This window comes from Schistosoma haematobium, chromosome 5, assembly GCF_000699445.3.
Source record: "Schistosoma haematobium chromosome 5, whole genome shotgun sequence".
Taxonomy (NCBI): Eukaryota; Metazoa; Platyhelminthes; class Trematoda; order Strigeidida; family Schistosomatidae; genus Schistosoma; species Schistosoma haematobium.
In genome coordinates this window covers 6,972,210-6,990,806 of record NC_067200.1, presented here as the reverse complement: position 1 = coordinate 6,990,806, position 18,597 = coordinate 6,972,210, and the positions used below count along the sequence as shown (strand labels likewise).

The 18,597-nt window shown below is 32.3% G+C and overlaps 1 protein-coding gene across 1 annotated transcript in view; it reads left to right on the top strand.

Moving 5' to 3' along the window:
* MEL-11_1 (Protein phosphatase 1, regulatory subunit) overlaps positions 1-18,160 on the top strand; it is a 70,939-nt gene extending 52,779 nt beyond the window's left edge. Inside the window, exons 14-16 of the mRNA XM_051217397.1 lie at positions 3,764-3,979; positions 13,628-13,666; positions 14,811-18,160. Of these exons, the coding sequence (XP_051064792.1) occupies positions 3,764-3,979; positions 13,628-13,666; positions 14,811-14,903 (348 nt within the window). The 3' untranslated portion in view covers positions 14,904-18,160. The remainder of the gene's footprint in view (positions 1-3,763; positions 3,980-13,627; positions 13,667-14,810) is intronic.
* Positions 18,161-18,597: the final 437 nt, after the last annotated feature.

Here is an 18,597-nt window from a genome sequence, read left to right as displayed (position 1 = left end):
ATCTTACGCAAAATAGTTGATAAAATTGTTTTCAGTGGAAAAAATAAAGTAAAGACTTCATCTCGTTCACTTCCGTTGGAATTGTCTTACCAATTGCTTATCAATCTGTCAACTGGAAGTAGATAATATTTTCATAAATAATTAATTATAAATATACAGCTATAAACTAGTTATAACTAAGCATTTTCATATATATACATATATATATGAGAAACAGTGATTATAGAAAATACTCTCAATATCTAACTGTCAATTCTACAGTTAGAATACTTCATCAGCAATTCATCACTGCATAAAATCTATGAATAGAGGATAAGAAATATATTTTGAGCAAACATCACATCCCTCTTGTCAACTCATCATTACAGTGTAATAGATGTATATATTAGAATGTAAGTTATGTGCCTATTATGTCAATTCGCCTGTGGAAACAAATCATTTGTTTTAAGAGTGAAGGAGAACTAAGGACTTCAACTGTCCAGTCTATATTGATTGATCTATGCTCATCCTAAACAGATCGCTTCTATACTATACCATTTTTGTCACGAGCTCTTATTTTGAATAGTGGCTAAAAGTGGAATTGAAGACCCGTATTTCATCCTATTTGATACTTGTCTTATGAACTCTTATAGTTATATAGACTCAGTTGTTCAGTGAATAACTCGTTTGGCATATAAAACGTTAGGTAATTAAACTGTAATCTCAGTATGTACATCAACATTAGGATACAAGGATATCCAGTTGATGAGTGCCACATAAGACGAATTGTGTTTCCTGAATTCCACTGATTCGTTAAAATTGATAATAGAATTCTAACCATTACCTCAATTGCTACAAAATCTGTTATTAGTGACACTAATCGTTTTATGTTCTACTAAGTGAATAGATATTGTGTTTGTAATTACAAGTTAACTACGTGTATTTATACTTCATTTATTCCTCTCCGGTTTATTACAATTTCACCTCATTATTTATTTGAAACACTTCATTATGTCTTATGTTATTACTAATTGGTAACTGTTAAGTAATTGTATGTGTTACGTAATTTGGTATTGTATGCATGTATGTATGTATTTACATACACCTACACACAATATCCATTGTTCTCATCAATAAACCTACTACTGCTCACGATCACCATATGAATTTACTAATATTACATAAGATATTCACGTTTAATATGTTAGTGTATTACTACTGATGATGATAACAATGATATGTAGTTGAATTGTCCTTTTTATCGATTAACAGCTATATGTAATTAATTTCTTCTATTCATGTACATTTACGGGATACATTTTGTGTAGACTATGAAGATGTTGATAATGAATGAATGAGTATTGTTTAATGTTCTTTACTTGATTAGTGTGACATCAATCTATTGATAAATATTCTATTTATAAATGCGAAAATTCTCAACAAACTAATTTTCTATTAGTTATAGTGAGTTGATTTGAAATAAATGAAAGTAAATATTCAGAACCTAAATCATATATACTTAGCTACTTAATTTCTATTTCGATACACATTACTAGTTGTGTTAGTACTTGAGAGGATATCCAGTAGTAGGTTAATCAAGATATGACATCAGTTTATAATATTGTTGTATAATTGTTTCAATGTATTATGTGTAATGATGTATGTATGTAGTTTGTTTTAAGATTATACAAAATAATTATAATCTATGATGAAACGATGAATACATTTGATTACTTCAAATCAATTAACTTATATACGTCAAAATATTTTGTTTTCTTTTTAATTCCATTTATTTATCATTCATCAATCTCCATGATATATGTACTTTGGAATTGTTCTCTTTTTTTATTTTTATTTTTTTATTTACTTTACATTTAGTTTCTCACTATGATTTTTTAAAATTATTACTAACTTAGTCATACTGTTGATTACAACCATTGGATCATTTTATGAAATGAGCTGAATTAAACTTCTAGATTAATATTGTATGAGTGAAGTGTTCACTTACTTTACTTTACTTTACTTACTTATCTATAGAAAAATTGTCAGTTTCATGATCGATTTTATCTCCGTCGTCACTATAATAAAGGAGATATTCTATAATTTGATTAAACTAAATTTTGACTTTTTTTCATTGAGATCATGAACTGATTGATGCTAGACCACCATTGAAAACCTAGAAGCACTGAACGGCCGTTTCGTCCTATTGTGTTGCTGCTCATCAGTGCACATCCACGATCCCGCCCGTGGGATTCGAACCCAGGACCTTCAGTCTCGCGCGCGAACACTTAACCTACTGGGTCACTTAGCCGGCATCCAATGGTGTTAATGTCTAACCTCAACCAATCCAGGAACTTGCGCGACCATTTTCTATTGTACTGAGGTCTCTACCCGACACGGATTAGCTTCACTGATCACGGCTTCGCACTAGAACTCCGAGAATTCCCTCACGAAGCTAGTCACTAGTGTGCACGTGGTAATTATCATTATAGGGGTTTCGGAGATTAATAAGTTCATGATCTTCATTAAAAAAACTTAATAATCTCCACAACCACTATACTGAAATTTTGACTGTTAAAATCAATGAATATAATGCTAATTGATGGATGGAAGCAACGATAGAAAGTGTAACCGAGTTGATGGCTACTTACGAGACCGTATAATTGACTATTACTCCTGAATGGTTAGAAATTAAAAACAATACCGCTAGTTAAATGAATTAATTCTTTGTGTAATAAAATAACATACTTATATACAGAATATGAACACAAAATAAACATGTTAAAATGCCATAGGTGATTGAAGGAAGTTAATTTGTAGATCACTCATTCTTCAATTGATCAAGATCTCATTGTCAGGCCTAATGCTTGAACATCGTATGAATTTTGTACCCCTTTCATTCTGACAATATCTACTCATCACTGTACTGATGTAAAATGACTCAGTAATCAAATAGTATTCTATTATTCGTTATAATTTACTATCTTAGTGGCATGGATTAACATGCCGATTTTAGGACAAAATTTAATTTTTTATGTGTTTGGCACGTTGTTTTACAGTAAAATACAATAATACGACTGGTAATCGAGATTAATATTACCACTAGACTGGATACTCAATTGACATGCTATACATAAAATGAACCACATCATACCAGGTACATAATTCACAAACAACTATAGACGATAGTCAAGACAATACTTGATTCAACGTAATTACAAGGTCTACACAACAAGTTCAGGGTAAAAATCCATAATGCAGAAGTAACCGGTCCATGCTTAATGTTTAATTACATCTTATTTTCACCATTACACATCAAATAGTGGCTACTCCTCCTCTGAATGACCACATCAATTTAGATCTGTCCATTTACAGTCCTAGTTGAAAGTAGGTTTTCTTTAAATACTTCTAAAATGCCACCTTTTGATTCCTAGTTATAATAAAGGATTCAAATAATGTCAGCTTACCTGTATTGACTTGTATCTCGGCTGTAAAATCGCTTATTCATCTCTGAAGTCGAATATCTTAGTACTAATCAGTTCAGTTGACTGACTCATTCCTCAATCTTAATGCATTGTGTGTAACATGGTCACAAGTGCTTTTTGATGATTAGTTTAATGTTATATATATACATATATACTTGACGTTCATACTTTTATATGACTTAACTATTTGTTCCTTTTGTTCTGTCTTTCATGTATTCACGTGTTCATCCCACTACTCACATCTTCAATCCTCTTGTTGGCATCATCATCATCATCCTCTTTATTCAAACAATATCTAGTCCAAAGATTATAAACGATTATATGAACGAGAGAAAGAGGAAAGAGAACGACTTCAACGTGAATTAGATAGATGTAATCGTCAAATAAGTCAATTACGTCAGGAACAACAATTGAGAACTTCAAATGATCATAGTTATTCAAATACATCAGATACAATGAATATTCACAATTATACTAGTAGTAATAATTGTAATAATTCACAAATACCGGACACTGTAAGTATTACTTGTCGTTTTGTTTTTTGTTTTTCTTTTATAAAAAGGAAATCATTCACTGTTTTCATGAAATCATGTTTTACATTTTAGATGAATTATTTATAATTAGTTATGTTATAACTATCATTTTCAATCTTGATTATTTATTGGATTGAGTTTATTTTAATGTTAAAAACTAGGTGGAAGCGGATTCCATTACTTATTCATTCAAATCAATGAAGGTTCTCAGTAAAATGTTTATTTAATTTTCAATGATGTGTAAATTATCAACAGTGAATAAAGAAAAAGAAATAAGAGTATAATTTATTCAAATTGTAAACAGTGTACTTTTTTTTCTCTTGTTGTTATTGAAAGTAACTAGGTAACTAGTACAAAAACAACAACAAGGAGATTATTATTATTCGAAAGAAGAGAAAAAAACACATTCTACTCATAATGTAGTTCTGTTCAATGTATTTGACAATTATATTTTAAAAGTTATTTTTTAGACAGTGTCTAGTATTACTGTCACCTCTTAGTTTGAAAAGCAATTCAATGTTTACATGAAATAATTCACTTTATGTTATGTTAAAATTAGGTAGACTGTGAAATAGTGGGAAGTTTTGTTCTGTGAGCTTGACGGTTTGGTCGTGGAGCTTTCATCGTTCTTCTGAACGACATGGTCAGCACACAATCTTCTGGTAGTTTTATCTGAGAACAAGACCCCACCATAATTAGGTAGATTGTTGATGTGTGTGTGATTCATTTTTGAAGATCTGTTGATTATACATGCTAGTGAAAAGTATATTTGGAATATCTAACAGGATAGAAAACAAGTGACTATTTGTATACACATTTTAAAGACTCTCATATTATATTCAAGGTGTTTATCTGTGCCTCCAAATACCCTGGTACAGCCGAGAGTGGGGAGAGTCCGCTCTCCCTCTCGAAATGCTCTCACATGGCCACGCATATACAGCCTCTGCCAGGGAAGTCCTACTCACTGCTTTCTCGTGGCACCGGTGTTGTTTACGAAAATGAGAGGAAGAAAAGTGAATGTCCGGCGCTTTAACCGGATTCCAAACAAATGGTGCACATGGGCTCCAGTATCCTGCGGGAACAAGTGGCGTATGAACCAATCGTTGGTCCCTGACTACCATGGGACTGCATCTACTCACGATGCTCCACTGCCTTGTGGGTCAGACCTTTGGATCAAAGGCTCGGGGTGTGGCCCCTTAAGAAAACCACCTGCTTCGGTTTGGGCACCCGGGCAATATCACAGCCCTCACACATATCAAATGAGATTTGTGTGGCGCATATGTATTTGGTGCCTCCTTGTACCAATATCTATGTGTTTAAATAAATAAATAATGAAATATATAGTGTCTGTATACTCGTAGCCATCTTATAGCATTTCGAGAGGGAGAGCTGACTCCCCCCACCCTCGACCGTAACAGGGTATTTTTCATTTTTTCGAACCACTTGGGTTATACTCCGCTACTATGGGAACCAAAAAGGAATGTATCAGATTGCCTAATAAGACATAAAAATCATTGTATTGTATGATGATATATCATCTTGCACTATTGAAAAGTATGATTTCTCTACGTCCAATTATTGTATGTCCGTACGAATTAATTAACTCAAATATGTTTAGTAAATAATTACTTATTTGATTCATTCAGCAGGTATTTATGCATCACCCAAACTTTTATTTTGAGGGCTAGTGATACTAATCTGTTGCCCAGACTGAAGATCTAGATGGGGTGGGACTCAAATACATAAAGGGAAATAATTTAATTTTTAGTATTTCTCGCTCTCTATATCCGGTTGAAGGTAATAATTAGTGGTTCTCTCTGTGTTTGAGTAATAACATAAAGTACTAGAAGTAGTTGTAGATAGTGATTTTTCTTCTGATATGAGACAGTCTATGGAGAGTATCTAAAATTTAAGTAATCAAGCTCATAAATATATACGATGAAATCTATGTGAAAACATGAATTCATAGTTATTTTTTCTTATGCTTATTGTATAATGTCCGTTTGATAACTGTTTCACTATTGATATCATCTGATCTCTGTCAATGATAATTTCTCCTTAGAACTTCAATTATTATCAGTATCATAGATGTTGTACTGTTAAAAAGTTTCATACAGGGATAAAACAAATATCTAGTAATCTCTCATCAAGACGAATACCATCTACAATGTGAAACAATCTCGACAAAATATTCAATGGTACTCTTAAAATGTTAATTATATTTAGAAAAACTATTAATTCTCTAAATTTAAGTACACTTAATTGGAAATATATATATATAAAGTTTTGCTCAAATCAATCATTTTCTTATTATCTAATAGCCCATGTAAGGTTTAATGGGGTTGTTTTGTATTCATGATTATATAAAACAGATTCTATAAATTCACATAATACATAAGTTTATTAAAACGATGGCTGTATATGTACATATTGCTATCATGTGAACTGTATATACTAGATGACTGGGACATAAGATTTTTTTGTTTGTCTTTATTTATTACTATCATCATCTTATGAGAATCATCTTTGTGAAATCATTTGATAGTTAGTTAGTTAGTTAGTTAGTTAGTTAGTTAGTTAGTTAGTTAGTTAGTTAGTTAGTTAGTTAGTTAGTTAGTTAGTTAGTTAGTTAGTTAGTTAGTTAGTTAGTTAGTTAGTTAGTTAGTTAGTTAGTTAGTTAGTTAGTTAGTTAGTTAGTTAGTTAGTTAGTTAGTTAGTTAGTTAGTTAGTTAGTTAGTTAGTTAGTTAGTTAGTTAGTTAGTTAGTTAGTTAGTTAGTTAGTTAGTTAGTTAGTTAGTTAGTTAGTTAGTTAGTTAGTTAGTTAGTTAGTTAGTTAGTTAGTTAGTTAGTTAGTTAGTTAGTTAGTTAGTTAGTTAGTTAGTTAGTTAGTTAGTTAGTTAGTTAGTTAGTTAGTTAGTTAGTTAGTTAGTTAGTTAGTTAGTTAGTTAGTTAGTTAGTTAGTTAGTGGTTGGTTTTTCCCTTCATTAGTTTATTAAAACTCCGGCAGTGCTATATACACAAACCAACTCGGGATCGAGCTTAGAGCAATCATTGCTGACATGATGTAACATTATATCTTTCGATCATTCAATAGTAATTTCACAATCTTCATCGTAAAATTATCCATTTTTCGATACAGTGTGATCTTCAGCCAATGTCGCATTATCCACTACTTACTGTCTTCCATTTCGAACTTGTTGAACTCATCACAGTCTTTAACGAGAATTTCTGTGTAAACCGACACACCGACTAGTTTAATTATATTTACTGTTTAGCAAGTTATTTGTGATATTTGGTTTTAGTGTTTTCTCGACTGATTGACAATAACCATCAAATAAATTTCATGTAATCTATAGTCTACTAAAATAAAACCATTTTTTAAAGAAATAAATCAATTGAATATTTTTCTATGATTTCCTGAAGTTTAATTCAATTAGCATCTGACGTTATTGAAAACCGGTGATAAACAATTATTAACCTTCGTATTTTGATTATTGTGTCTTCTGTACACTTGTCTTCTGTAGTTGATGTATTTAAATTCGACTAGGCTTATCCATCTTTTTTCCAATGTCCGATATCCTCCAGTATTTTCAGACATTTTTTCGTCCATTTAGTAGATGATTGTTCCATATCAGAACGTGCTATCTACTAGACATTTCATTTCAAGGCTCTTAAGTTATATACATTTGTTCTCTATGAACAGATCAGAGTGAAATGCATCTGTATTAATATCGTATCCGGAGCCATGTCGCCAAACGCCGTCCAACTACTAATCACATTCCTTACACAATACATAAAACTACGTGATCTATTCACAGTTATATTCGCAAGTTTAGTACTCGGGATTTCTTCTAGCAATAAGAAGAAAAACACATTGACCTACATATAAAAAATGGATTTTCCACTGAATTACTATAAATTATTTCTTCTTTAGTAGTTCATTGAAATGATAATTCTGGGACATTATTAGACAAGAATACTTTTTTTTCTTTTGAATGAAAAACATTTTATTGAAAACACATTCAATATTCATTTTGTTTAGTTACACAAATCTGATCTCGAATGCTTCAGTTAGATCAGCCAAATGATATCAGTACGTGTTACACCTAAATAAAATAACAAGGTTATTAATGAATGTATAGATTACATAGATGACGATTATATCATCTTTGTATGACAATAAGAACCGATTATTCGTGTCAAGTTTCGATGTAATACATTCTAAGCCGATTATTATTATTATCGTTTTATAAAAGAAATCAATACTTCTTCATGTTCAACATACCATATTGTTACCTGTTAGTGTCATAACTGTCATATGATTATCGATTAGGTGTTTAGTTGATTATATGTTTCTCTCTCTCTCTATACGTATATGGGTGTACATCTGTGTACTTGTATGTGTTGTACAATACAGGCGGCCTATGAACAATATACTTGTTCATACATACACACAAAGTTACTGTAATCTATGTAATACTGAACAGCAATGCTCGTGAATCCAATCTTAATTTCACTGTTCACTTGATGAAATACCTGGGGGAAGTGTTTCCTTTTGTGTTCATTATAAGTGTTATTTTCTGTTATTCTCTCATTGATTAGCTAACATACAAAAATTAACTGAATAAACTTATTTGATTTAAAGGTCACTAATAAATCTTAGAACTTCATTGTAATTATCACTAGTACTTCTACTGTGCTACCATTACTACATGCTTCTTTCTCTTTTATTCTACTTCTAGAATTTATGAAAAATTTAGAAAACCAATCACAGTAAATAATTATCATTTATTGCCTTATTAATTACACTGTAAACGTGATAAGCCTTGATTACTTCTAATTATTAACACTGACCTGTAGACAATATAGATATAGTCTTCTCCTTATCTCCCCTGTCCCCCACCTCACTTGCACCTTAGCCAATTCATCAGAAGGAAAAATCGACAGTACCGTGACTAGAACATTTCTGTCTGAATCGCCACCAACATGATTGATTTGATTTGATTAATCGAGAAGTAACTAACTTTCCTTGTATACAGATGTTTTCTTAAATTTCGTGTGTTGGGGGAGCACAAATGCTTATTAAAACGATAAATGGATCAATTAAAGGAAAGGGTCTTCGGTCATACGTTGGGGTGAGTAAAAACCGTCAGAGGCAATGCCGCAAGGGTTGTTTTTCAGCCGTCGAATCATACATTCAACAAATCAAATTGATTGTCTTCATTATTTCTCAATTAATACTTCATTTAGTCGCCACAAAACTGATGTTTTTGTCAGGCGCTGTTTTTGAAACATCACTACAATGAATTAAAACTTTGTTAAAAGATGGAGATCATCGATGAAGTGTGGATGATGTGTTAGCAGAAGAAGAACAAGTTCTTGTTTGATATTGGGGCCTGAGTGGTCGGACTATTATTATAGAAGTAGTGGTTTCATCTAGTTCGATTACTGATTGATTCGCCTCATTTGCTTTCATAGGACCTTATGGCCTTTCGTTAACCGGTGAGACAATCATCTTGTTTTGACCAGTAATTTGATGAAGGTGAGAGCACTACTGAGATCAATACTTAGCACCTAATGGATCTGGATGCAGATCCCCACTCTCGTTTACCCAATATCCAGAATTGAACAAGAATATAGCAAGCAGATAAACTTCTATTATAAGATCCAGTTCATAACTTCAAACTTATCTGATAATGCATGACCGCACAACAGTATAAATAGGAAAGTACAATGTATACATCACTACACCATAATTGAAAGAGAACTGAATAATAGACCCATAATGGCTTGACAATATTTGCTCCATTATGGTGAATGGATATATATATATATATATATATATATATATATATATATATATATATATAATGTATGATCTTGATGTAGTCGGTTTTAAATCGTAGTTTTAGTTTAAATACTATTGACACTATCCGCTTAACTCAATTCAAGTTAGATTTAACTATTTTCGATGCTGAGATACTATGATTAAACCTTAATAACTCGTGTAGTATTAGATCATTTTTCTATTATTTTGTGTCTGCTAAAAGAACAATATTATTATTACTTGAATTTCTTTAAAATTACGAATCAATTTAGGTTAAACGACCAAACAAATGTAGAAGCACTTGACTGCCGTCCATGTTGACTATTACGTCGACCGATATTGATTTTTATCTCAATGGTGAATTTATTTTTCAATCTTATGTTTTTCTTATATTCTCACATTAATCGCTTGTGCTGACTTCGGTGACAGTTTCGATCAATTTATATGTCATGAATACAAAAGCTTTATTTTTTTACGAACTCAAACATTTATTTGATTGAAAAGCTGTGGTTAGTGAAACTCAATTATGTCGGTTATAAAACAGATATCCACCGTAAACAGTATCACGAACTGATTGAAGTGAAACATATTTACCATTGAATGTAGGCTCAGTGGTTTATAAGTCAAGTATTCGCGCGCGAGACTGAATATCCTAGATTCAAGTCCCATATTCGGGTTCGTGAAAACGCGCTTCTGAAGAGTCCCATACTAGGATGAAAGAGCTATGCAGTTCCCCCAGATTTTCAATGGTTGTCGAATATTGATCACTTCATGATTTCCCAAACCTATTCTGATAATCTTAAATCTCGTTTATAAAACGGAACTATTGTATGTGAACTTCAAAAAAATGGGAATCACTATCATATACAAAACTAAATTTCAACTTCGAAATTCCTTTTGTATCGTTTATAATCCGTGAAAATTTCTTTGTTTTAATTCTATCTTTATTTTTTCATTAAAAATTTTATTTATCATCATTCCTTCCATTATTCTTCAGTTAATTCGTTCACAACATCGATCACGTATTCCTCGTTATACAACATCACTTCATCATACATACAGGTTGTCAATTAAATCACCTACTAATAATTATCCTATCACAATAATATATAATGATTATTAATTTATTTCAGCTTGTTTCATAGTGGTTGTTGTTAGTGTTGCTTTTCATTATTAAGTCTTTTGTTTTATACTACTTACAAGTAGTTAGACTTTAGTAATCATCATCAAGCAATACTAATTAATATCTACTGATAATCTTTTATTCTTTACATGTGCATGTTTATCGAATTTCCGTTCCTTATTTTTCCATTATTATTATTATTTTAAACGTTCTATTTTTAATGAATGTGTTATTAGTTTAAGTTATTTTATAAAAAATGAACCAAGGTGAAGCAAGTCTTGTGACACAATGTTTGTTATTTTCTAGTCGAAAATTAATTATATCCAAGTTTAGTTTGATAATTTTCTGTTATGAATTATTTTCATTGGTAGTTCTTGTAATTTCTTTCTTTGAAAATATTAGGGAGTTAACACATTCAACTATTCCATGTGATAGGTCATCGGTTCGAATCAGTTTATCATGTTTTTGTGTGCGGGTTGAGATACTGCCCGGGTGTCCAAACCGAAGCAGGTGGTTATCTTAAGGGGCCACACCCCGAGCCTTTGACCTAAAGGTATAATCCACAAGGCAGTGAAGCATCGTGAGTAGATGCAGTCCCATGGTAGTCAGGGACCAACGATTGGTTCATACGCCATTTGTTCACGCAGGATACTGGAGCCCATGTGCACCATTTGTTTGGAATCCGGTTAAAGCGCCGGACATTCACTTTTCTTCCTCTCATTTTCGTGAACAACACCGGTGCCACGAGAAAGCAGTGAGTAGGACTTCCCTGGCAGAAGTTGTATATGCGTGGCCGTACGAGAGTATTTCGAGAGGGAAGGCGAACCCACCCCACTCTAGGCCATGCCAGGGCATTCGGGGGCCGGTTTGAATCGTACTTCTATTATTTTACATTGGGCAGTTGAATTGGTATGACGAACTTTTACATAAATAAATGTAACTCAAAATTGATTGTATAAGATCAACACTTGATACTTAAGTTATATGAATGCTTTGTAAAAAAAGACATCCACTGAGAGTTATCATTTAGCATTCTAACCTATTCAACCCCATTACTTAGTCTTATGTTTTAACAGTTGGTTCTATTATCATCTAACATTAGTTCTTTTTACGTTAGATTTACTATTATTATTATTATTATAGCACGCTAATGGTGCTTCATTTCTATACTAATCTTAGTTTGTTTGGTTGCATTCATATGCTTTCTTTATATCTCTTTTCCTCCAATTTATCGATAATTTATGTTATCATGTTCGAATTATTTATCCATCTGGTTAGATAAATAAATAGGTTGTTGAGTTTGAGAATTTTTATCCACTGAGATATCTGAAAAATGTATTTTACGCATAACTAATCACTGCTTAACTCAATTTTTTTACGTTGATCAACGTATGAATTGATTGAAGAAGATAAAAAGGACTATTGGTGGTTATCAAATTTCAATTTGCCACTGCTCTTCTCTATTGTATTAGAATAAATTGTGTCTTAAAAGGTTTAAACCTTCTAGTTGTCATCTTTATTGTAATAATTGTGATTGGACAGTTTTGATAACTTAGTTCGAAATCGATCACTATGACATTGATCTATTCACCTTATTATTCTTCTCTAGATATTGAATTTATATTGTTAATCTTTATGTGATGTGGATCGAATCAAGCTGAAAGAATCTTGTATGTTTTCGAATATTATCATATGACTTTATCTCTAGTTTAGCTTTTCAAGTTCAACGGATAACCTGATGAATATTAATCTTGTATAATTACTAGTCGATTCGAAACAGAAATCTCTATTAATCTAATAATTTAACTTTAATCACATGAATATTAAGTCAAACATTATCTACTGTCCTATTGATATTTCACTATTGACACTGATCATCTGCCCAATGAATGTAAAACAGTCTAATCACTTCCTTTGTATCAGATTCAAATTTTGTTTCGGTGGGAAATATGATTCTTCTTTTTGTAATTTGAAGTTTTTATTTGTATAATTTATTTGTTGCATAAATAAGTCTGTATATATCAGGTTAAAATCCCTGGAATTTTAAGGTTTCACAACGATAGATTGTTAAAAGTCTGTCTTATGATTTACATCATAAACGGAACTTAGTTTTTGAAATTAAGGAAGCACTGAACGGCTGTTTTGTCCTAGTATGAGATTTCCAAGTAGTGACCATCCACTATATAGTCGGCTGTCTAACCAAAATGATTGAGGTCTCGCAGTGACCGCTCAACCTTTTAAACACCACTATATCAGTATCGAATAGTCTACATCTTCCATTTTTATTAGTGGCTATCTTCTTCATATCCATATCAATGGCAAAACGACTATCGATTACTTCCTGCTTTTCAATCCTTGTCTTATTAAAATAAGTTAGTTCATGATGTTAATTATCAAGAACAACAACTTCCACAAAACGTTTTTACATTAATAAAATGCTTTGGCTAGATTGTCTTGAAATGAAATTTATTTAGATCGACATAACTATAATCACACCAATTAATTACACTTCCGATTTGAATTGGAGGTTGATAATAATTAGACACTTTCCATCATCTCATTATATCAGTCACTACCAAACCGTTACTTAGCTCATGGTACTAAGAGTTGACCATTCATATTAATATAGGATTATTATGTATCTTTTTTTCTCACATATTCTTTTCTTTAATTACTTCAGCTCCAGAGTCGACTATACTCATATGAAGACAAAATGAAAGTGAGTTAAAAACTATCCACAAATAATAGTACCTTACCCTTACTTTATTCACAATGGTCGTTTGTTTTGTGTTCCTTTTTTTGGTGTCTAAAATTAATGTACTATGTATCTGAAATATCATATTCAACTATCATACAAAACATTTTACGTCATATCACCTTTAATGAGAAAGAAATCTGTTAAAACAACAATTCATGACACTTTCAATCGATAAATGTAAACTAATACACAAAACAGTCAGTTACTTATCAATGATGGAAATTATCATCTAGGCTTTGTATTTTGTTGTATTAATAATTGTGCACATCCAAAAAGAAAGAATTGTATGATAAAATAAATTTGTTGAAATCACTAGTCGATCTAAAGTTAGACAACCAATTCACAACAATCATTCAACCAATACTCCAATGTGACTACAATAATTACTGAATAGTATTGACCAATCAGAAGATAAGAACATATCTGTCAGTCAGATAATAGATTGTACTTAGAGATGATTACTGCCAAACTTTCATTTCTTCAAATACTTATGACACGTATTTGGTATTCTACTAGCGTCTATTTATTTAAACACATAAACATTGGTACAAGGAGGCACCAAATAGATATGCGCCACATAAATGATTCGATTCATGTGAGGGCTGGGATGCTACACGGATGCCCAAACCGAAGCAGATGATTTTATTAGGGGTCCACACCCTCAGTCTTCGACCTAAAGGTCTGATCCACAAGGTAGTGGAGCAACATCAGGAGATGTAAGTACCATGGTAGCCGGTGACTAATAATAGGTTCATATGCCATTTGTTCCTTCAGGATACTGGAGCCCATGTGCACCATTGGTTTGGAATCAGGGTTTTTCAACTCCCCCTAGGTGGATCTTTGATATTCACTAACTCGGTTGAGGCGCCAAACATTCACTTTTCATCCTCTTGATTTCGAAAACAACATCCGTTAATGCAGTGAGTAGGACTTCCCTAGCAGTGGGTATATGCACGTGGCCATGTGAGAGCATTTCAAAAGGGAGAGTTGACTCTCCCCACTTTCGGTCGCACCAAGGCATCGGGGGGGGGCTACTAGTGTTTACAATGGTAATTCAATGTATACATTTTTTATTGACCAATGCTTTTTTTCCTACTTTCCATAGGAAATTGTTCGTTTACGTGAAGAAATTTCCAAGATGAAAGAAGAGAATGGCGCATTAATTCGTGTAATCAGTAAACTTTCAAAACCGATATAATCAATAAGATTTTGTTGTCGTTGCTTATCTCCTCTTTCCTATTCTTTCATTTAATTTCTGGTTTGATTCAATGTTTATGCATAATTGTGTGAATCTCTTTATTGGTTTGTTAGATTGCCTTTTCATTCATTTCATCTACATTACTGTTGTTGTTTTTTTCTTGTTAACAGAAATTTATCCATTTTTTTTCTTCTTTATTTTATTTAAATGAATGAGATTAGCATTGTGTGTATATGTTGGATGGGAGTAAAAGTGTTCCAATTATAGTCAACAAATGTTTACACACATTCATGTAACTGTTCATACAATTCATTTCATACATGATAGAATATTTAATCATAGACTTACAGGAATGAATGATTATTCAAGTCTAGAAATATCTGTGGTCATATATATATATATATATATATATATATATATATATGCTTATATTCATGTCAAGTTTTCAATACGAACTATACCATGAACATTCAATGGGGGGGGTAGTTACTTTTAATGGCCGATTCAACACTTTTTTAATTATACATATACACATACACGTATATATCATCTAGTTCCTCTTATTTGTCATTGTGGGAATAGCACGACCACAACTGCTACTACCAGTGGGAATTTCTGGAGGTGATAATATATGTTGTTCAATGAAATGTTTAGAATTTCATGGTTATAAACTATCTGTTAAGTGTGTGTAACTATGCGAATTATGGAATACGTGCACACTTCTAGCAATATATTATTCATATATCATTATTACTTTGTCTATATTTCTTAATCTATGCGCCAATCTTTCAAACGTTTCTTTATGTTCATATCATTGTTGTAATATAGAAGTAGAAACGAAAATCAAAGAATTGGTGTCATTATTTATGATGATGATGTTGACAATGACTGATAAAACTTATTTTTATATTTCAAAAAAGAAAAAAACAAAACAACTGAACTGATATATAAGAAGGACACATATTCATGTATGTTTATTTATGTTAGATCATCAACTATCCATCCATTTGTATATCATGGAGCGATCGATGTTATAGAATAAAACTTACTATTACTACTAGTAGTAGTAGTATTGTTGCATGGGTTTTATTCAGAAAAGAGGGAACAGATTGCTAGAGATTACATTGTTCACTTTTTCTTGTATTTCTAATGTAGATTAGATCTTGCCTACAATTATTGTCACATTGTTTGTGTATTTCCTTGTTGTTATTTAATTCAATTTATGTGCGTTCAACTACCTAATAAATAAATGAACTAATTGATTACTAGCTAACTATAACTAGTCTCTGTTCAATTTATGTGTTCAATATTCTATTTTTATTCATCTATTTGTAATATTCAATGATTTTGAACACATACTTTTCACCACCCGCCCCCCTTCCCCCCATCTATCTCTCGGTATATATATATGTATGTGTACGTGTTTATTTATCTTTAAAAGAAAGAAAGATTAACTATTATGACTCGTATTTAATTTGTATTTATTGACAACAACCCCCCTATGTGTCTTTATAACAACATACATACATACATACACCAATAAAGTGCCTATGTCAAACTCCACTTGTCAGTAACAATAATTGATACTGTGAACAAAAAGGATTAAGTATATTCTCTATTCATTTCATATTTGATTCGTTCTTTTTTGTTACATTGATACTGTATTATTTATTTGCATATTATTATTATCATTATTACTACTACTACTACTACTACTACAATTTGTCCGTTAGTCATTTAGTGTTTATTTGCTTTCGAAAAGAAAGCATTTGTGGAATGTGACAATTTACTACTTATTTATTACAATGTTAGTATTATGACTATTATTTATGATTGTTTACCCTATTTTTACAGTTGTGTACATAATAACCATTTTCTTTTGTTTTTATCTTTTCCTGTTGAGTATAAAAACAGAGAGTGAGAGAGAGAGAGAATAGTACACAGCTAGACAGTAACAGAGAGAAAAAAATTTGCATGCATATGTGACAACGATTATTTGTGTTATTTAAGAACAATGTGTGGCTTATTAAAAGTATTTTGTGTATATTCTAGTCCACCATCATATACACATCACTTTACATATGTACATATATAAATTTAACGTACATACACACATAAATATTGAGTTCTGATCTATTGACCCTTTTGTTTTGTATTAAATGTATTTGTGTATTAAGTGACAAGGTAACTTAGGGACTAAACTACGTATACCAGTTGAATTAATTCAATAGACCAATAATCAATGACTTCATTGACATGTATCACATTTTAATATTTTCACAGATTGAAATCATGAGTCAGTTGAAGCTAGACCACCATTGAAAACCTGGAAACACTGGACGGCCGTTTCGTCCTAGTACGGGACTCCTCAGCAGTGCGCATCCACGACCCTGCACCCCACGGGACTCGAACCCAGGACCTACCTACGCGCGCGAGCACTTAACCATTAGAACACTGAGCCGGCATCCAACGGTGTTAATGTCTAACTTCAACCAATCCATGAAGTTGCGCCACTATATACCATTGTCTTCAGTGAGCTGATATCTCACAACAGACCTGGTTGAACTACACTGGTAACGGCTTCCCACTAGAACTCGAGGAGTATCTCTTGAAGTCAGTCACTAGTGAGCAGATGATTATTATCAGAAAGGGTTTGTGAAGATTTTAGAAATTTTCACAGATTGAAATCATTTCTAGCTTTCGTTTTAATCTAGTATTATCCCAGCAAACATCCTGTATCTTGATAAATGACTGTTGGGCATACGTAATGTCTCAACTAACAAGCTCATTAACTGATTTACTAGCTTTGCTTAGTGGCCTGCCTCTAAACTTAACATTGCTCGCTTAACTGTCCTAACAAACCTGGAAATAACTAATCGAATACTACGAACTCGCAAATGCTCCTTACTTTTAAATGCCACTAAATAAGAGCGGACTGCGGTGCCATATACTAGCCTGATCGTTGAGACAAACGTTTAGCTTACGACGTGTGTTAGGAAAAGGTAAAGTGAGCCTTTTAAATCCATGCCGAGTTTCCGTTAGTCACCAACTTATCGGGGTTGATGAAACTTACCAGGTAAGTGAAGTGGTATGTGTTCAACTACTTCAATTCCTACCGCTAGTTCTGGCGCTGACAGAGACTAGTGCTGAAGCAGTATTTCGCATTTAGAGAAAGACGCATCCCAGACGTGTGTTGTGGAGCTGTTATCTTAATTATATAGTTCGTAGACAAATCAACCTAGTCACCGTTACTGCAATGGTTACCAAATGTATATCACATTCGGAAGTCGGGTAACGAAGCTCGTTTCGGATGATGCATTCCTAGCGAACAGCTGAAGTGGCGTCTGTTAAGATCATTGAGAACACTCAAGAGCTATCCAGTTATTCAATCTTTGTTTGAGACTCCTAGGCGCTAATTAGTCAGCTTTTCGCACTACATAGAACTTTTAGGTCTTATGATAAGCACAGTATCAATATGACTACCGACTTGGAAAACTACACAGCGCTTTTTCTATACTACTGCGTGCACTGCTGTGAAATAATGAACAGCGACAATCCCTCATAGTCCTCAATGATTTTTCGACTGATGACTTCAACTTGTGAGTACTACTATGTAAGAACCACTAAGTATGTTGTCAATGAAATAACACAAGGTCTTACCTAAATCACTCATCAAGCTGGATTGTTTCTGCAT